Source organism: Chinchilla lanigera, unplaced genomic scaffold (genome assembly GCF_000276665.1).
Source record: "Chinchilla lanigera isolate Chin_1 unplaced genomic scaffold, ChiLan1.0 scaffold00024, whole genome shotgun sequence".
NCBI lineage: Eukaryota > Metazoa > Chordata > Mammalia > Rodentia > Chinchillidae > Chinchilla > Chinchilla lanigera.
In genome coordinates this window covers 18,887,228-18,909,678 of record NW_004955425.1, presented here as the reverse complement: position 1 = coordinate 18,909,678, position 22,451 = coordinate 18,887,228, and the positions used below count along the sequence as shown (strand labels likewise).

Here is a 22,451-nt window from a genome sequence, read left to right as displayed (position 1 = left end):
AAAAGGTAGACTTCAAAAGATTTCAAAACTGACTTAGAATTTGGTATCAGTAGTAGACAAAATATTTTGTTTGCCATCAACAATGTATTGACAAAAAGACCTCCTTAGTTTAATAAATCTTCCCTTCTAAGTTCAGAAGAACTTATGATGCATGGCATTTCAATCGATTAACATGGATTTATCTAAGGTATACCTTTTTTTAAATCAGTGATTGTAAAGCATGAATGTATATTATGTGATCTCATTTTCTTGAAACCTAGATAGATTTTAGTTTCAAAACAGGTTTGTCAATTTGTTATTCACGCTAAACTACCATTAACTGGCTACTTAAATATATACACTTTGTATTTTCTGGAAAACATTATAAAGTTTACTTCTAGTTTGATCTAGGCAACCATATGTCCGTAGCATAAGTAAAGATACCCACAACTGTTCTTTATGCTAATGAAATGAGAAATGTATTACATATCAGCTTTAAATAGTCCATTGATGCTATTACAGTAAAAAAAAATTATAGTTTCCATCTGTACTTCAGATATTAAACCTTTGCTTGTGAAAGATTGTATTTTAATTGGAGCTAATATTATTTTATTAATAAAAGATCCTTAGAGGAGTTGAAATTAAATCAGGTTGCAATAATGAACAGGCTTTGCTGTATTTTCCTTAAAATACCTTAACTTTGTCACATTTTATCACATGGCAGTGAAAACTAGAGCTTCATATGACTTTATGTTTTTCTTTATGCCAAAATCTACACAGGAAGATTATGTAAAAGGTTTCACTACTGTATAGGTAATAATAGAAATTTGTTGGTCTCAGTAGAAGTATGATTGTATTGTATACTTTCAGTGAGGAGGATTATTAATAAAACTTTGCAAGCCACAGATCATTGCAGCTGTTGAGAATGTATCTTTTTGAACTTAGCTATGTGTTTTGCTTGAATAAAAGATGTCAAAAGGCCGGAAGCCATTCTGTCCTGTTATTCATAGTGGCAAGTTCGGTGAGTGATTTACTGTTCACCATCCCTATACTTATTCATTGTTCTGCCACTCTAGAACTAGTTTGCATATAACACTGTTAATTTGTTTTCATTTATATTTGTGATTATAGAAAAAAACCTTTCCAAAAGAACATGTAAAGAATATTTTATTGTTATTATAAGACAAAATTAGAAACTAAAACTAAATTATCTTCTGTTTAGCAACTAAAATATTTTCTTTTTTACTATGTTACAGTTCCAACTGTCTTCCATATCAATTCCTTCTTGTGACTTCTTGGGGTTTATTTTTTTGGGATTTTTTAAAATTTGTTTTAAAAATAAAAGAAGGAAAACATACTAACAAACAGACATCCATTTACAAAATAGCATAAGAACAATGCAAGCAATACTGAATTACAGACAAAGTGATAGGAAATTAGCAATGGTTGTTGTATTACACATTGATATCTTCAAAGTGGTTATATTGTATTGGATAAGAAGTGACTTTATGATCTTATGTTTGGTTAAAACAAGAGTGACATCAAAGAGAAGGATAATTTTTAAAATATTTCTACAGACATAAGTTTCATTGTCTTTGATGTCTTTCACTATACAGAGATCCAAGATATCCCTGTCAAAATGATTTGTATCTCTACATTAAGGCATGTTAAAAGTCTACTCATCAAATATTTATCTAAAATAGAATTCTACATTTTCTAGGGAGTATACAAATACAAAAAATATAAAGAAGACAATCACTTTGTCATTTATTTTAATAGTGATTCCTGAGTTTGTAACACAAGTGAATGTCGCCTTGGAAGCCTTGAGCGAGAACTCATTGAATGTGTTTGATGATAATCAGTTTGTGGACATCTCAAAGAAGATCTATGACACAATTCATGACATCAGATGCTCAGTCATGATGATTCGGGTAAGTTTGCTTTGCCTTTTCTTGAATTATTTCAACACTCTCTACTATCTGGATTGCCTGGACTGATTGTCAGTAAGGTTTTATTTCTATGCTGTGATGTCAAGTCTGAAATAGATTAGAACTTCGGAGACTTGTATGAATCCCCAAAGTCAGATCTATTGTTACAAGCTACATTTGTACTTCTGTTTTCAGTTATAACTTATTCAAATGAGCACATTAGCTATAGAATGTGCAGCAGTGATAAGATGCCATGTTTAGGCACCACAGAGCATGATCGGGAGCCAAAGAAAAATAATTAATTTTCTTTCTTTTCTCAGCAAATGGAAATGATTTTTCTTACTATTGTACTAGAATTGATAAGAAAATGTGTTTTACGAAAAGAGTATTTCTGAGGCCAAACTCTTTCACTGTAGATTGCAGAATCATAGAGCATTCTTTAAGAAATCCTAACTTGGAGCTTCAAAGCACAGCAAATGATTATTTGTCCCCATCTGGGAATTGTCTGTTTAAGGAAATGCATGCTATGTTCCCGGAAGTGTGTGATGTTTGCTGTGGTACTGCATGGGGACCAAGGTCATTGGTGTTTACTCAAATGTTAATGTAAGGGTTTTTGACTCTTTTCAGTTTGCATATGCTCACAGGATATGCAGATTACAATCATCTTGGGGGCTGGGTGCATGCATACAGTACAGCTTGATTCTAGTTTGAAGCCCGTTGCCCTCCATCCCTCATTTCTTCTTCCTTTTCTTTCTCATTTTATTATTAATTTTATCTCATGTTTATGACATAATATTTACATTCATTTAGCTTATTAGGTTCCTGCAGTCAGCATATCTTATTTTAGTTATTTCCCATTCACCTCCTCTTCTGCTTTTGTCCCTGTTCTTTGGACCTCTTCCCATTCTTTTTTTTTTTTTCAGTCCAGGCTGGCCTTGCACTCATGGCAATCCCCCCGGCTCAGCCTCCTGAATACTGGGATCACAGGTGTGAGCCACCACACCAGACTCAATTGTTAGCTAAACACAGCTCACTCATTCCGTCCCTGACCTCACTCCATGCACCCCAGCCCCACTCCCTAGCACTTAAGATGGAACCCTTGTCCCCTACTCATCCTTTAGTGTGCTGTTTGTACATTGTCTTACTTAAATAGGAGATACTACATGGTATTTAAGCTTATGTGTCTGATCTACTTCATTCAACATTATATTATCTAAATGCATCCATTTTCTTACAAAAATCTCAAATATGCCCTTCTTTAGAGCTGAGTAATATTCCATTATTTTGTTTTTTTTTTTTTTTTTTTTTGGTACTGGGAATCAAACTCAGTACGTTGTGCTTGCCAGGCAGGCATTTATGACACTGAGCTATACCCCCGGCCCTAATATTCCATTATGTATAGATACCACGTTTTCTTTATCCAATAGTGTATGGGTGGATGTACAGTTTGCATCCCAGATCATCTATTATGATTCATGCTGCTATAAACATCACTGTAGTATGATGTGTTCAGCTTTTGGTCCAGATACTTAGAAGGGGTATAGTAAGGTAATATGGAATTTCTAATTTCAGTTCTTTGAGGAATTTCCATACGGATTTCCACAATGGTTGCACTAGTTTCCATTCCCAGCAGCAATGTAGGAGTGTTCCTTTTTCACCACAGCCCTGCCAGCATTTGTTATTTGTTGATTTTCCGCTCATTGCCATTCTTCCTGGTGTAAGATGGAAATTTAGTATTGTTTAAATTGGCTAATGATCAGAGATATTACACATTTTTCCATCTATTTGCTGACCATTAGTGTTTCTGGTCATTACCCTTGCCCATTTCCTGATTGGGTCTTTTATTTTAGGTAAACTAAGCTTTTTTATGTAGTCTTTCTGAAGAATAGATGACAAGTTGTTTTCACATTTTGTAGTTTGTATCCTCACTCTCCTAATTGATTCCTTTGCTGTTCAGAAGCCTTTTAATTTGATGTAATCCCGTTTGTTGATTTTTGCTGTTATTTCTTACACAATTGCAGTTGTGCTCAGAAAATCCTTTCCTACACCTCTGACTTTGTTTTACCTATTTATCTTCCAGTATTTTCAATGTTTCTGTTTTGATGTTGCGATCTTAGATCCATTTTGATTTTAGTTTACTATATCATGAGAGATATGAGTCCAGATTAAATATTCTACAGAGACACATCCAGTTTTCACAGAAACCTTTGTTGAACAGACTATCTACCAACACATGCTTTTGGTCCCTTTGTCAAAAATGACAGCTGTGTGTGTCTGGACAGGTGTCTATGTCCTGCACTCTATTCCATGGGCCACAGGTGTGATTTTGTCCTAGTGTCATGCTGTTTTTATTATTGTGGGTTTGTAGTATAATTAGTTACTTATAAAACAAGTTAAGTGTTTCAGAAAATGAATATGTAAAGATAGGAAGATACTTCAACTTAAAACAGGTTCATCTGGAAATGGAACCTGAAGTGAGGGTTTGTAATTTCAGTACTTTTATTCAGGAACAGGGGAAAGTGAGACCAAGAGAAAAAAGAAACCAATAGGGCTTTGTAAAGAGTCAGGGCTTAATTCTGCTGTCAAACTATGAGGTGTGAGGTAGGATACACCTCAGAATTTTTTTTCAACCAAGAACAAAATCTGTGAATTTAATAATCTATTCATCTTTGATTAAATGCTGTCCTCACAGATGTTACCTGGGTCTCATGCTTAAAACCAGTGACACTCTGCTGGCCAAAGAGACCAAACTTTATTGTGGTGATAGGGTCACATTAGTAAGACTCATTGAGTGAAAATCGAAAGCACGAATACAGTTCAATTTGAAAGGATATGGGTGACGGTATCAGGCTTCAATTTCACAGTGGGACCACACTGAGAAGTTGGGCAACATGGGGCCTCTTGTGAACCTTGTAGAGAAATGGGCCAGCAAGCAATGGGAGCCTGGTGGGGCACATGGAAGGTATAAGAAAGGGCTAAAGGTGGCAAAGTATAGGATATAACATTTCAGGGCTTGAGAAAACCTGAACACAAACCAATTATAGAGAGAGAAACTCCAGGACTTATACAGATGGTGCCTGAAATACTGCAAATTTTACATCTGGGTCTTTGCATGAGCTGGCAGTATTTGGTGTCATCCTCTCCTGTGATGCTGGGCAGCTAGATTTAGCCAGAGCACCCAGTCAGCCACCTGGGTGTGAGCCTAAACAGCCAGTATGTGGTGTACTGCATTACTTGCTGCTCAGGAGGGTATGAGGATCACATTTAAGTTGGATGCATGAAATCCTTTCAACTTATGGTGAGTTTATTGGGAGTCATCGTATGATGCAGACTGTATGAAGGAACAGCCTACAAGTGTTTGCTCCTGTGGTTGGAAATTGGCCCTGCACTGATACTGCAACTGAACAGCAAATCAACATCACTAAATGTTTCCGTATCCTGGCCAAGGTATTTCTTCCTGACCTGTGTGGACTAGTGGGCTAGAAATAGCCCAAAACCAAAGGGTGGATGAGTCCAGGAAATGAATGCTAATAGTGTGAACAAGATACATGCACTTTAGGAACTGTAGTACGATCTACATTTTCACTGTCCCTGTGTGGCTATTTGAGAAGATACATCAGTGAAATTACAGACAGAGAAGATCCTGCATTTTTTCCTGCTAAAGCTGTTCAGGGATGTAAAAACTTGTAATCATTTTTAGTTAGATATTCTAGTACTTAACTTTTTCTCATTATAAGGATGACTTGTACATAGCAAATCAAATTATCTTGCCATTTTCCTATGTGTTCCTCATGTACCACCATCCTCCACAGGGCAGAAGAACAATTACTGTAATTATTAATAGCTTTGAGGGCAATAATCTTTCCCTTTACTCATTTCTTTTTCAAGGTAAATACTTCCATTTTGGTTAATTTTTTCTCATAGGAATATTCTAGTCTTTTGTGTTAATCACTAGTCCTTATTTAATTTTCAACAAACTTCAAATGAGATTACTATCAAGGCTTATTCTAATTAGGTCTTGCCTAATATCAAGTAAAATAGACTAACATCAGGTGAAGGAGATATTTATTTATTAGTGGATTGATATCTGATATCAAATAAAGTTCTCATGTGTTATTTTACTGCTATTATAGCTGTTCTTAGGTCGTTATTAGTCCTCCTGTTTACTCATGAGGGTTACTGAATTAAGCATGATTCTCTTTCATTTTCTCCTACTCCTGCTTATATATTTGTTTCCCTTTTCTATTTGATATGATTCTCCTTGGTCCAAAATTATAATTTCATGAAACGTTGTTGTGTTTCTACATCATTTTTGATATACTTGATCTTCTTGCTTTCCATTTTGGTCATGAACACACTGAAGTAGCTTCAAGTAGAAATGTGAGGTGTAGACTTTGTTCTTTTTTCTCCATTACTAATAAATTATTAATTCATACACTCTTGGCCCTGCATCTCATTGTAATCCCCAATAGAAAACTGCAGTTGAGGAACTCAGTGTTATGAGACCCTTAAGAATAGGAAGCTACATCCAACTGTGAACATGTGAGTGTATGATTCAAAAGAGCATTTTTGATTTTTGGAATAGATATATTTTTACCTTTAAATAATTTTATGCCCAAAAGGATAGAAACAGAGCTGCTGTGCTTGAAAGCATGGAAGTGAAGGTGGATGCCCATCATCTCTGTCCCTACATCCCAAGTTTCCTAGGCAACCAACAGGGACAAGGTCATTTATAGCCATTCCTTAGAGGATGATCTGTAACCTCTGGGATAGTTGCTAATTGGGTTATAAACATGAATCTAAAGTCTACTCAGGTGCAGGTAAATGAAAATCTACCATTTGTTTTTCTTAAAAACCATCCCTTTATCACAGAAGATAGCACAACTGAGCTGGTATAATCTTCTCTTCACAATGTCAAATTTAACTCAGACCAAAACTCTGGCCCTTGAACTGCAAAACATTTGTACTTTCTCAAGGCATCTAAAAAGTGTGAACATCAAGGCAGCTGATTAATTATGATTTAGGTGGGAGAAGCTATACTTGAGAGGAGGTTTGTGAACAATAGTCCTATCTCATCTAAATTTTTATGGGTATACTTCAGTTCCCTCAAGGCAATAAAACACCTTTTGAGGATCAGAATCTTATATTTGGTAAATAGTTTTATAAAATATAATTACATATGCCTTTATTATTTACTTTGATCAACAGCTATGTTAGCTGTCTAGATTATCTTTGAAAGTTCTAAGATAACTGCTGTGACATTTAATATTGCTATTTTTACTGGCTTCAGTAAGAGGATGAATGAGGTTGTAGAATCTCAAATTTAACAACCTCAGAAGGCAGGAAGTAAATATAGTATACTGATCAGTTTGTGTTTAGTATCTCTGGGAAAGTTTTGCAGTTATTAAGAAACTACATCATATAATGGTTAAGATGTTTTTTTTTTGGTTTGGTTTTTTCCCGTACTCATGACCTTGTACTTGCCAGGCAGGCGCTGTGCCATTGAGCTAAATCCCCAGCCCTGATTAAGATTAAAATGAGATAAATGTCACTTGCCCTCAATTTTTCCCTTTGTAAAATAGACCTAGTATTTAACTTAATTCAGAAGATTATCATGCTGACAAAATTAGCTAATAGAAATGAAAAGCTTGGTAAGTACTGCATTACAAGAGAATTACTAGTAATATTACCACATAATACTAGGACTACTATTTACTAATACTACTGAAGTTGCTTATTATTTTTATATATTTTGAAGAATATTAATATGGAAAACATATAACTATGGTTGTAGAGCGACCTGCAGACAAAAGTCAAAGGAGAATCTGAAAAGCAAAATTCTAAGTAAAGAAGATTTTTCAAGGTATTTTATATAATACTAGGTTTATTAACATGGGCATATAAATTATAGATTAATTTTTCTTTAAACCCATCTTAGCTTAATTTAGTATGATAATTCTGCATACTGTTTTCATTAAACTCATAAAATGTAAGGGGGGACTGAAGTGTCAGTGTTCATCTTTGTTGAAGAGTATTTATCCATAACTAGGCCAAATTTTTAAATGGCACGATCACTGAATCGTGAGGGTAACATGGATGCACACAATGGAAAAATCTTTAGAAAACAAGACAGAAGTAAAATTAACCCTATAACAAATATTCAAAGTGCAGGTAGATTTTCAATACTTTTGCATGTGAATTTATAAATGTATAAATACATATATAATCAAAAGCATACCAAAGTTATGATAAAAATATGCTGTGTTTAAATTTTTAAAACATATTATAGCAAGTGACACATTGCCCTTAACTTGCTTCGCAATACTCCCCCTCACTTCAAACACACTTGTCCCATTTTCTTCGCCTCTTTCAGAAGCAGCTCTGAGTGTCCTCTTTCATGAATGTCCTTAGTTGCATTGTCATGGCTTCCTTGATGGCCTGAACTGACTCAACAAATTTACCTTTCATAGTCACTTTGACTTTGGGAAGAGCCAGAAGTCACGAGGTGTTACATCCAGTTACTAAGGCGGACGAAGACACACTGCAATGTTTTCACCAGCCTGTGTTTTTGTTGGATGCCACTCAGCAAGCGCACCCCTGTATTTTTTATCGCACCCTGTAAGGACGTGGAGGAAGTCTTCCAGAACTGCTGCAGAGGTGCTGCAAAGGAAGGCATCAGTGTGTGTGAACCAGGGGAATATTTTGAAGGAGAATAATGGCAATATATCTTTCACTGTCATAATTTTTTAGTTAAACACTCAGTGTGTATTTTTATAATCCCTCATGGAATATAAATAAATGTTTTCCAAAGCCAGATGTGTAGGTTTTCATGACCATCACTGTTTTTAATTTTTGTATGTCTTCTAAATTTATAGATTAGAGAATAGAAACATATTTTGTGTATGTGATTTGATCATGTTAATTTTTGAGGAAGCAAAATGGAAAACAAGGTAAAATTTAAAAGCAATTATTGGCCCAGGTTGCATGAACTGCTTTTACATGAATCATGTACATGGCTTCTACAACTGGAACACAATACCACACAACATCAGCTTATACAGTCAGAAAAACCTTCTGTGTCAGATTCTATTGTAGCTGCAGGGATAGGCAGATTTATGACTTTTCCTGGAAATTTGTATGGCTTCTTAATTGAGATTATTTGTTCTGTTATGACTTCTGTAAATCAATCTCACTTTCCTTCATAATTTCTTCAAAGTCTGTAACTTCACAGAGATTTTTTTCTTTATGTATTTTTTGGATTAAGCTGCTCTCACACTCAAACTACTAGAGAGAATGACCCTACCAGTACCCTTAGTTAGTAAGTGATGTGCCATGTGCTGCCTGTGTACTTTGATTTCTGCAGAATGAAGTTTGAAAAGGCAGATGTAATCAACGACTGTTGTGTAAAATCATGACAGGGTCCATGTCCCAGTTGTGTGTGTTACTGCTTACACTGTTGCTTTAAGTCTGTCCAGTTTTTCACTGCAGAGGGAAATAGAATCATACTGGTAAATTCCTACTTTCAGGTATAATTGCACTTGAAAAAACAAGGACTGAATATTGCTTCCTGAGAACAGGAATGAAGTGAAACTGTCCATGCTCCAGTCCGATGCAAATTATAAAGTAATGCACAGCAGAGAAATACAGTGAAACTCAAAGTATGTGTTCCCCTACTGTGGACCTAACAATTAGAAAATAGTAAAGCATTAAAAAAATACTAAATATTGTGATAAATTTAAACAAAACACACAAGATCTATACTTTACAACTTACAAAACATTTTTGAGAAATACAAGGTCTAAAATACACGGAGAGGGGCTGGGGATTTAGCTCAGCGGCACAGCGCCTGCCTGGCAAGCATGAGGTCATGAGTTCGATTCCTGATACAGGAAAACAAACAAACAAACAAAAAATAAATAAGTAAATAAAATGCATGGAGAGGTCAAACCTGTTTGTCTATTTGGAGACTCAAAATTGTTGTCAGCCATCTCCATATTGATTTAGTGATTTAATGTTCTCCTCTCTCCAACAATTCACAGATTTGTATGAAAAATTATCTTAGATGGTTAGATAGTGTATGCATTTCTTAAAACTGGTTTTTTAAACTGTGTAATTAAAATTATATGTAAACTTTGTATAAATAAAGTTGATTTTAAAGTAATTTTATTCAGTACCAATTACCTTAAAATAGGCTAATTTTAATTAAATTTTTACCAAATGTACTAATCACTGCTAATTAGAGAATCCTGCATAAACTATAGAAAATGTTGAAATTTTCTTTTAATTTTAAAGGGAGTAGTAAATGAGTAACAAACAAACAAACAAAAAATAGAACAGTAGCAGCATACCAGTATCACAAACATAAACATATCAGAGGAAGAACATTCAAAGTGATACAGATTGTACAGAAAGTTTTAGGGGCTGGGGATTTAGCTCAGCGGCAAAAGCGCCTGCCTGGCAAGCGCAAGGTCGTGAGTTCGGTTCCCGGTACCGGAGAAAAACAAAACAAAACAAAAAACAAAAACAAAAAAACAACAACAAAAAAAACAAAGTGATACAGGGTCTAAAGACAAAATAGTACAAATCAACAGTGGTTGTTACATTACAACTACGTTGCTCGGATTACCAGATGTAAGAATGAAAGATTGCTCAAAACATTAAAGAGAATAGGAAAATAATTCTTCAATAAAATATTAGAGATAATACAGCATTTCACTAGACAAGATGGTAGGAGTTCACCATTGTAATTCCAGTGCATATTGCTGATGTCTGTTGGTATATTGAAATGAAGAGTTAATGCTTACAATTTTTTATGTTCTGATTGATTTTGAATGCTTGTGTCTGGTGGTCTGAAATTTGATAAATTATAAAGTTAATTTTTTTCACTTTTTTTTTTTTTTTTTTGTCTTTTTGAGACAAGGTCTCGCTACGCAGTTTAGGCTGGCCTTGAACTCACTTTGTAGCCCCAGGCTGGTCTCTAACTCACAATGATCCTTCTGCCTCAGCCTCCCAAGTGCTAGGATTACAGGCGTGCACCACCACGCCCGGCCTATTTTTTTCACTTTATAGGTGGCTATTCATAAAATATTTCAGTTGCATTAGTTATCCTCAAATGGTTTCTATTTCTCATGCTTGTGAATCATTATAGATCATTTTAGATCAGGGGTTGGCAAACTGTCGGGTGGCCCGAATTTGCTCCGCTGTGACTTGTATGGCGATGGGCTCTCTGTGCAGTGACAGATGGAGAACCTGTGGCCGAGTGTGGGGCCTTACAAATGCTAAACATTTATTATCTACCTGGCTTTCCGAAAGTCCACTCAGCTGTCTATCAGTTTTGTTTTATAAATGCAATGACCTAATATTGAATATTGCATTTAATACTGAATACAGAATATTATTGAATAATATAATATTATTATACATTATTACAACAATAATGAATAATATACTATTGAATACTATTGAATACCTAATATAATATCTAATATTTCAATATTAGAATTGTTAGCTTTTCCAAGTTCCTTGAGTCTTGTGACCCCTGAAAATGACATTTCTCACCCTCCCTCTTCCACACCTTCAGCCCCGTTTCTTTGCTATGCTCTCCTCTGTTATATTGCACTTTGAAGACTTACATGCCCTTGGGTGCTCTGATTTCTTTTATAGATTTAACTCTTTTTTATTTTAAAATTCTATATGCATGCTCTTGTGCGTTGTAAATACAGCTTCGCAGTTACTAAGACTCACCTTGTTCCAAATGCTGTAAAGATTTTTTTTTTTAATTTTCATTCATTTATTTTGTGTTTTTTGTCCAGCAGGAAAAATTATTATACATTTTAAAATTCACCCATACTCACTCATTTCACATTTTTCTTCCCAAAATAAGATCTGTACTTCTCCCAAAATAAGACCCAGCTATAAAGTAAGCCTGAAATGATTTTTCAGGATACTTTCAATACAAACTGCACCCCAAAAGTTAACCCTCAGTTAAGACTATGAACCATATGGATGCACTTAATAAATTAATTGCAATACTCAATGAACATATGAAATTATAGAGCAATAATATCAATATAAAATTCAATATTGCCAGATGTGGTGTTGCATGCCTGTAATCCCAGCACTCTGGAGGGGTGGCTGAGGCAGAAGGATCGCTGCAAGTTTGAGGCCAGCCTGGGCTACAAAGTGAGTTCAAGGCCAGTCTCAAATGCATAGAAGAATCCTGTCTCAAGAAAATAAAAAAGTCAATATCAATGAATAATATCATTGACATTAATACTTAAAACAATTGATAACATAAATTATAAGTAAGCATTTGTAAGTACCCAACTAGATGCCTTTTGTACAGAGGTAAACACCTAAGCAAACAGATGGAATTGAGACTTCTTCAGCAATGAGAATCGAAATGCAGGCACCAAGCACAAATAGCATCACACTTGATGATGAATGGACATAACTGTATCTAATATGAATCTTCATTGTTCAGTGCACTGTGCATTACAGTGATGCACTAGTAGCAGACTGCATGGATAAGAGTGTGCGTTTAAGGACAGTGCTACTTTTGGAGATGAGAGGCTGGGGCAGTGGTTCTACGGGAAATATGGTTGCAAGAAATTCAGACCGGAATTCAGGGTTTGAAGAGTTACGAAGATGTTCCAGGAAAAGATGACATGGATGTATTTGAATGAATGTAGGTTTTTGGACATGAGTAAATGTAGATCGTTGTGCATGAAAAAACGTAAGTCATCCCTGAAATGAGCCCTAGTATGTCTTTTGGGTGAAAGTTAATATAAGACCTGGTCTTATTTTCAGGGAAATATTGCAATAACAATTTTGTGCAGACCTTATTGTGATTGCAAATGAATTTTTATTAGATAAACTTTGCTGAGCCAGTTTAAATGCAGTGATTTTGGGTGAATTATACATACTTTGGTGTGCATGGAATGACCTTGGGTTATACCTTTTTACTCCCCAAAGCATCCGATTTGTATGCTACATTCTTATGTCACTGGGCATTCTGGGTCCTGACCATCCTGCTGCTGTCCCCCGACGGGTCACCCCCCCATCAGCACTGATCCGTGGCCACTGGAGCAGTGAGCACAGTTACTGTCAAGCCAAGATTCCAGCCCTTGGGAACACGTTTTTCACGAGCCTCACTGCTACCAAATGTACGCTTCTTCATGCTTTGCAGATCCTTTGTTGACTGTGGAGAATCTACCCAAAAACCATTCCAAATTTATTTAGCATACAAAGGCTTAAGATCTCTTCATTTCTTAATGTTAAGCAGATTGCCAAGTTTCATAGTCCCTCTGTGCTTCATTCTCACAGGAGTCTTGCCAGAAAATCTCAGCTGAAACGCTCTTCCCTTTTGGAAGTGTTATGACACCATTACAGTGTCAGAATGAGTGTGTGAGGAAGCCAGCTACTCGGGGGATACCTAAGGGGACTGAGCAAAACAGCTGTAGCAAAGTGACGTTACCTTTATACGTAAATGAAGTCAAATCTTGGTGGGAGCAGTTCTGGATAGGGCCCTGTCAGTTACCTCTGAAACAAAGAGTTCAGGTAAGGAAAGTACAACTGCCTGCTGGCTCTGAGGGGGCAAGAGGTGAGGTCTCCTGCTCCCAGAGCACTTACTAACCTCACTTTGTGTACATTGTTTGAAGACACTTTTGATTCTAGGGACAGAGGTGACCAGACTTACAAAGCAATTCACTGAGTAATATTTTGGAAAAGCTACAAAAGCAGTGCTACTCAGTGATCTCTGCTGCTCATGCTGGGAGAAAGATGTTTAGCATGAAGTCTGTCTGGGACCTGCTGTCCCACTAGATGGGCAGGAGAGGCCATGGTCCAGAGGAGCTTTGATGCAGACCAGTCCTGCATTCAGAGAGCTCTACACAAGCACACAGACTGGGCTCAAAGTCACTGGCTCTAAGGGGGAGGGTATCTCTCTGAAAATATCTTGTTATAGGGGAGTGGCTAGTATTGTGCACAGGATGATAAGGGAAAGATGCTTCATGGTGAAATCATAAGGGATATATTTTTGTTTGTTTTTATTAATTATGTTATACCATAACGTACCATGTTATTTCACTTGAAATAAATGTGACTTAGTGACAGAATACATCTGTATTACATATAAAATTTAATATGTTGGCTGTATCCTAAAGACTTTTAAAATGTGCTTATCTCTTTAACTAAGTCTGGCTGCCTGGCTACATTTCCAAAGTAAATTTTGTAGAGTTGAATAAGACTTCTAGAGAAAATACCTGGAAAAATAATTTATGAAGAGATGGCTTTTAGGAAAGTCACGTAGTAGCTAGCCGAGGAAGAGCGATAGATAATCTCATGTTTCCAGTATCTTTCAACCAAATGATGGTGCTTTAAAAGATGAAATATTCTGAAGTCAGAAAGCAGAAGGAGAACTGAGGTGCTTGAGGTCACACTCTGATCAATGTCACAGAGGAAAGTCTGGGTCGTTAGGCACCTGCTTCAGAATATTTTTTTTACCACAGGAGAAGGAATCAACTGAATACTTTCACACCACAGGACCCTTTTGTCCTCAGTGACTTCCTTGGTTGATGAGTCAGTTATAAACCCATAAATCCCAAGAAACATTTATGGGGCAGTTGGTGGAAGGGTTCTTCTACTCCACCTCTTCTCTGCTCCCCAGACTCAGAGACATTGGTCTGCTGTTTCCCCTTCAGACCTCCCACTTCTCCACAACTTGCTCCTTACCGTTGTAAGCGCACCGCCTTCCCGAGGACTGTGAATAGCACTGTATAGATGCGGGTCTCCTGCATCATTGTCTCTTCCCACATCTCACAGAGATCCCATTCAAAGCCATAAGTAAAAACAGCATCTCCCTCTTCAGCTATCTCTCCTACTTGTGAAATGTTCGCATAGTGTTTATCATGACAGGTGACACATTGCATACTTACTAACTTATTGATCTCTTTCCAATCAAGAGTGGAAGCTATGTGAATGGATTTTTAACAAAAGATTTTTAAATGAAAATCAGAAGTTAAAATATCATTATGATTAAATTATGTAGCATATTTGGTTTCTAGATTGACATTTATTTGAAATGTCATCACTGGGTCCCAATTAATTAAAGGTAAGAAAACACGGTGTTAGTGTATATATCCTAAACATGGTGAACAGTAGAAAACTGACTTGGTAGATATTTTCACAAAGAATTAAAGCTTTTGATCCCGGAGATAGTTTTAAGAGTACCAAGATTTTCTAACTGTTACATTTTTGGCCACTAATATGGTTATGAAGGTGTGCTGTGATTATATCAACGCTATTTGTCTTCGTTGAAACTTTTATAAAGTTGAATCCCTGTGGTTAGTTTAAAAGACCTGCATTTTAACTTGGGAAGGAGACAAGATGGCTCTTTCAAGACAGGACAGTGAGTCTTGTAGAACAACCCTGGTGAGATTCTCCCTTATTTCCATTGGCTGTGGGGTTGTAAAAGAAAGAACCTTCTGGATAGAGTTTGTGAAACTTACAGGAATGTATTTTATGTGCATTATCTTCCACTGTCAGTCCCTTGGTATTTTTAAATTCTGAAATGTCATAAAATCATCTACAAATATAATTATTAAAATGTTCCATACTGCTTTATATTGTAGTGTTTGGAACAGAAATCAGAAATTTAATTAAAGTAATAAAATACAAGAGATACTATAACAAAAATATTTCTAACCATAAGAAATGGATATGAAATACATTTGAATAGTCCTCTGTGACCTGTTTACTAAAAAATAAAAATGAAGCCAGAGGGTTTTTTATGTATATCTTCTATTGTTTCTAAAATTCATGGTTTCAGAATAAATTCAGTGTCTCTTTATCAAAACTTTACATTGGCAATAATTTATAAAGATTCATAATTCTGCCTAGAATTTGAAAATCCAGATACTTTAAGTAAAAAAAAAAGACAGAAATAGAGATTGGGTACACAGTGATCCTTCACAACATATTTACTTTTGAAGAAGGTTAAACATTTTAGCCAAATGTTAATGATACTATTTCTACCTTACTAAATATATTGATCAAGTGTGATTGTCAAGTATTATTCTCCCTTGGGATGGAAAACTTCTACAAAAAGAACTTTAGAAAAGTGATTATGGTAATAATGTTAATGAAGATGACAATAATAGAAAAATGAGACTATATTGCAAACAATATTTTTACATTTGCAATGAGCTGAAACCAAGCATATGCCAAAAAAGTATTTCTAACTGCCTAGCCATCTCCGAGGAGATTTAGGAAATCAGGCTGGCAATCAGGCGTGCTCGCTCGCCACTGCAGCAGCCCGGGTAAAGGGATTGGAGTGCCGTCTCACCAGCTTTGGGGGCTCATTGAGTCCGTTCCAAAGAGTAACATGTCACTGATTACAGAGGATTTTGGTGTTAAATTGACAGAAGAAATTGCTAATCAAAATGCAAGTGGGAGATGTAAATGCAAAAAGATATGAACTCACCAATTAATGCACAGGGAATAATTTTCTTCCTTCAGAAGCCTTGTTTCTTTATTATATCTGGAGCTTTACACATTAACTTCAAAAGAAGCACATCAATCAGGGAAGGTTGAAAGACTGTTACTCTGTGATGAGCACAGATTAGAAATCAGAAGACCTTGATCCTGGCCTCAGCTATATTCTATAGTATCTGTGAAGCCCTATTTTTCTCCCTTATCTTCTAATGTATGCTGTCCTAATATAAGAGGGAGGATATCATGCTTGCATTGCTTATTTCACATATTTTAGGGATTTCCTCCCTCCCTCCCTCTTTGCTTCTTTTCATTCATTCTGTAGTCATGTACTTAGATGTTTTTATTGAGTACTACTATTGAGTACCTACTATGCGTTTCTTAATAAACCAGACAGATTTATAATGAGGTATAAGTTAGAGAAGATCTCTATTTTATAGACTTTATATTCTTGTGAAGAGAAACAGTAAAGATTTAAAGGAAGATATAGACAAGGCAGTTAAGAGTGACATGGAATGGGATGATGTGAAGAAGGGAAAATTAGCACAGGAGATAACAACACCTTTAGTACAGTAGAGAAAGTTTGTCTAAGGAGGTAAAATTAGAGTTAGTAAGAAAAAGAAAAAGTCAGTGATTTCTAGACAGGGCACTAACGTTCCAAGCGAAGTAGACTAATTGCAAAAATGACAAGATTTGGGAGATTCTTGTTTAACCTGAGGAACAGGGAGGAGGCACCATCACTACAACTCAGTGAATGGAGGTAGGGCAGAGAGGCAAAACGATTTCAGAGAGGTGGACAAAAATAGGCCATGTTGTTCTTATCAGGCATGTTGAGCAATTTGGATTTTGTTCTAAATTACTGAGAGCTAGTAAAATGCAATGAGTGATGTGATCCAGTTTGCATTGCAGGAAGCCTGTCTTGGTTACTTTTCTCTTGTTGCTGAGACAAAATACCCAACACCCAAAATGAAGGAAGGAAAGGTTTATTTAGCTTACAGTTTGTGGAGGTTTGAGTCCGTACTTGGCTGGCTTGGAGGCAGAAGATAGCAAAGCAACAAGAGCAAAGGGGGGAATGGCAGCCGAACAGCAAACAGCCAGAGCAAAAGGGAGGAATGGCAGCAAGCAGCTTCTTTCTCTGCCTTACTTTGTAAACAGGCTACCCCCACCTAAGGGGCATGTCGCTCTCACATAATCTCCATGCTATCCTCTTCCACAGGCTCAGGGTGTATACAAAGTAAGCACCCTGGCTTCCTCCTGAGTCACTTAGCCAAACCTCTAGACTCCCCAAGTTGACACAATGTATCAACCATAACAAAGCCCTTCCTTGAGTTTGCTGAATGGTGACTGTCTAGAACAGATGTTCATCAAACAAGCCTGAAGCTAAGACAGTTCAGTAAGGGTGAGCACCATTCCAACAGTGTTAATAGTATCTCAAAGCGCAGAAGTCAAAGTAGACTCATTTTGGCATTTTAAGTGCAATTTGGGGTGCACAAATTAGGTATTGTTGAACTGTGGCTACAAATTTAAAATCCTATATGTTGATTTTATTATATTTACATCAGGCAATACTACACTAGAGATTTGGTAGAAAAATTAGACCAATTTGAAACTTATTTTTGTTTTTTTTTGAGACGGGGTCTCTCTATGCAGTTCAGCCTGGCTTTGAGCTCAATTTATAACCCAGGCTGGTCTCAAACTCATAATGATCCTCCTGCCTCAGCCTCTTGAGTGCTGGGATTTACAGGCCTGTGCCACCATGCCCAGCCTGATTTGAAACTTCTTTGAAGATAACATTGACTGGGTTTTGGGGAATTAATATGGTACTATGGAAATTGAGAAACAAATGTGGGTCTTAGATTTCTTGTTTTGGGCTGTTGTGTGCATGAGAATATAATTTAATGAGTAAGAAAGAATGAGAAGTAGTTTGGGGTGTATGTTGGTTTACGGTTTTGCAAGGGGAACAATATAATATAGGACACATATTTTGTAAGATTATTTACAATAGTCACCCAAAGAGTTATGTATGAAAAGAGATTGCAGGAAATCTGTTCACACACAAAAGATCAAAGAAACCAGCTGAAGGCCTAAATCCCACAGAAATGTCCTGCATGAGTTAAGCTGAAGACTTAGAACCTATAACATTGCCTCTGACTGGAGACCTAGAGCCCATGACAATGTCTCATGTAGGCCTGTTTCACGGATCTGTGTTGGGAAGGCCCAAAGGTGAGTGGTGGAAGCTAGAAAGTCTGTGCCAGTGGGAAAAAGGATCTGTGCTAGCAGGCTGAGGGATCTGCACTGGAGCCAGGAAGCAGTGCTTAAAGTAAGAACCAGAGCTCCCCTGAAAAGTACCACAGCTATCTTTGGCAACAGTGAGGTTCCAAGCTCCTCCAATGATGAGGAAAACCAAGTTCCCATCAGGAAAGCCAATGCGACAAGCTTTTCCAGGAGACTGAGCTGTGCACCATCTTCTCCTCTGGAGCCAAGAAGTGATGCTCAAAGTGAGGACCAGAGCTCCCCCAAAGTGAACTGAAGCCATTCTCAGCGACAGTAAGGTCCCAAGCTCCTTTGACAAAGAGAATGGCCAAGTTCATCAGGAAAGCCAGCATGACAAGCTCTTTCAAGAGAACCAACAGCACCCAACAGTTTCTACCAGCTCCCAACAGCCTCTCATCTTCCTCTCCAGTTCTGCGTCTTATGCTGCCAGCAACAACCCTCAGTTGGGCCTTCCACACCCAGCACCACACTGGTTCGGTTCAACTGGGTGTTTCAAGTTGACCACCAGTTCAGTTCACCACATGGTGGAAATTTGATTCCATTTTAGTGAGTTCATTAAATATCAAATGTACTTATTTTATAGTCTTATGGGTCATTGAATATATAATTTGGAACTTACAGTGCAAATTGTCTCTATAAGAGGAACTTGGTTTTCCTTAGTATCTAATTAAATGTAGACAGGGTGTATCAAAAATGTGAGAAAAATAAATGTATTTAGAACTCAGGTTATGAAGGGAGACTTAAGAAAGTAAACTGAGATGTAGTAACTAGAAAGATAGGAGAAAAAGAAAAATAGTGCTGTCTCAAAAACAGGATAAGGGTGTTTCTATTATGTAGGATACTACTTAAAAGACTGATTAGGAGAAGATATATGTGCTTTGTATTCAGAGACATGGATGATCAAATAAGTAATGTATGTGTGCAAGTAATGTATAAACAATGTATGTATATATGTATAAGATATATATATATATATAGTACTCTTGTGTCAGGGTATTCTTAAACTTATGGCAAAGGCCCTGTGTTTGAAAAATAAGAGCTAAACACCACAGTTAAGAACAGTTTTGAACTTTTGGGATATATATTTCTGTCTGACTTAGGTAAAAAGGGAGGTTTTGGAAAAGGTGAGAGGAGTTTGGTTTTTCTGAAATGTGAGGGATCCAGAAGAGAAGTTCAACAGCTCTCTGCTGTCCCTCAGATCGCTCCTCGGCACAGCCTTGTCCTCACGCCATAATAAGCGAAAGTGACAAATATACTCTTGACATCCTGACAGTGATCAGAGCTCACACACAGGAAATAAACTCCTAATCATTTATGTAGTCGTAAAGTCCTATCACTGTAAATATTATGACTAGGGTTTGAGAAGAGCTTGAGTTTTCAGTGACTCTGTGCTCCTTAAAGCTGGATCAGTCTTTTTCCTGGTCTTACAGTTTTTGTTGTGGAACTGTCCTCCTTCCTTTGTCCTTACAAATGTCTGCTGAGAATATCAGCCTTTGCTTGGGCACTTTCTGAAATAATTGACTTTGAATGCATTCTCTATTGATTTTTGGGAAACACTTGCTTTGCTACAATATTCTCTGAAAAATGTTGCCTTCTATTCTCTTTTGTTGACCCCAGTGATGGTTTTAGACAAACTCAATTCTTTCTGAAATGTAGAGACTTATTTCTAGCTGTGTTTCTTCTTCCAACTATGTATTTATTTTAATAATTATAGCAATAGTCCCAAATCACTTTTAAAAGAAAGTGCTATATTCTGCTTGCAGTTGAAGTAAAAAGAAATTCACCTATTGGCTATTCCAAGGTATTTCCTATGTGATATTAATGAACGTTCCTCCATCTCTACCCTTCCTCTTGTAAATAATTAATGCTTTCTACCAAAATTGAATTACAAAACTCTAAAGTAATAAACTGAGTTCAACAAAAAATAATCACACAGCTCAGAACTGTGAGTGGGCTTTGCTAATTAGGGTCAAGGTCAGAATTAGAATTCAGTTCTCTGTTCCAAAACACAAAATCAAAATTAGCATTAATTATAGACAATTATAATACAATGTTTTAAGTATAACACAATGCATTAAATACAATTTTAAACTATTGCTTAATTATACTTGAAGTCATTAACTAACAGGCACGCGTCATTGTAAACCCTGCAGGAATGACAGGTAGCTTGGAGGTGAGGCCAAATTAGTTTCTGTGTAAGAGAAGATGAGGTAGCAAGATCAGGTGAAATAATTTAAATGAATCAAATTTGCTTTAGATGTGAAGCAAAGAGAAAATGTCCTTCTGTTTAAAATAAAGTTCCTGGCAGAAACTGAGAAGATCAAGCAAAGGTAAAAGTTATATCCCTGAGCTCCAGGTAATGAAATCTAGCCGGAGGGAAGACAGTTATGTTGAGAGATCACTGCCAGGCAGGAACTTTACATACATCTTCTCATTTCAGCCCTAAAGCAATCCTTGAGGCAGGGCTTTAGAAAGCCATTTTATTGATAGGAAAGCAAACACCTAAGATAGATTATTGTACTAAAGTACTCTGGTAGACAGTGCTCCAGCAGCTTTAATACCCAGATACTTCCATTTAGCTCCAAAGCCAGTCTTCATGGTCTTACAGGCATTGTATTTAGTAATCTCTAAGATGCAAGAGATCTTTGTGTTGGATCTTAGAGTTCCTGAATTTGGAGGCAAAAGAGTTTCTTTCCAGTACTTCTGAGCTCTTCTTAACAATTTGAAAACATAATCAACTTCAATTATAAAGATAACATACAAAAAATAATGGCTTGTTAGATACTGAACATTGTTTTACAAGGGTTTTGTAAATACTGTGTAAGTGTGCTGTACTCTCCCATTCAGCTTTTCTTTTCCTAGGATTCTGGAGCTTGAAAAAATTTGAGTAGGACAAACAAACAAATTAATAGTCAAGGAAACAAGATTGAAAATTGCTTTTCATTAAGAATTCTACTTGTCGGCCAATTTCTTTCCTTACATTCTGATTTTACTGGTTCACCTGATAAATACAGAGTCTTCAATCAACAACAGATAGTGGTGGATTTTACCACAGAACTTGTCTGTTTACCAACAATCCTGCTAATATTTTACGCAAATATCTAGATGTTTTTGCAATTGCACAGGTTTCATATGGTTTTACCACTTGTTAACTTGGATTAATACCCTGTTTAAATAAAGCCACAGTTTTAAACAAAAACTATTGTTCTGAAGGAGCAGAACATTTTTGAAAATAAGTGAGATTTTTTTAAAACACAAATCCTATTTTGAAAAAAAATGTGAAATTTATCAATTATCAAGAGATACTTAAGGAAATTCTGGATCCCTCCATCTTCTAGGGAGAGTCCTTTGTTTTCTTGACTGTCTTAGGGGATCAGAGTGATGATGAAATTCTGAAGACCAGACCTGGACCATGTCAGGAAAGCAAGGCATCGAGGTTGCCCAGGATAAACTTCTAGGGACGAAAACCAAGAAGCCAAGTACAAAAGCAGACCAAGGCCAAAGAGTGTTTATCACCATTAGAGTGGTAAGTTTTCACCCATGCAAAAACTTTCTCCTTGTTGTGAAGCCTACATAAGCCGTTTGAAGAGCTGCACCATCTCTCAGCATCTGCTTGCCTGTTACACAGAATGCTAATGTGCACTCATACTTGTTGGTAATGACAGGGGTGTCCACATGATTGATCAGAATTGTTCTGCCAGCTATGATGCAGTGATGATGGATTGCTCCTGTCTGAAGAGCCAGTCAGAAATTTCTCCATTGGATGGCGAAGGGGACACT

At 36.6% G+C, this 22,451-nt stretch overlaps 1 protein-coding gene across 4 annotated transcripts in view; it reads left to right on the top strand.

The window, feature by feature from the left end:
* Window positions 1–22,451, top strand: part of Ctnna3 (catenin (cadherin-associated protein), alpha 3) — a 1,502,556-nt gene that overhangs the window by 1,216,522 nt on the left and 263,583 nt on the right. For 3 of the 4 annotated variants that reach the window (XM_013514887.1, XM_005385969.2, XM_005385970.2), the window contains exon 13: window positions 1,759–1,910. In XM_013514887.1, coding sequence (XP_013370341.1) covers window positions 1,759–1,910 — 152 coding nt within the window. Of the gene's footprint in view, window positions 1–1,758; window positions 1,911–8,377; window positions 8,458–22,451 lie in introns of those variants that run through there. The other variant, XM_013514888.1, reaches the window with a different exon arrangement.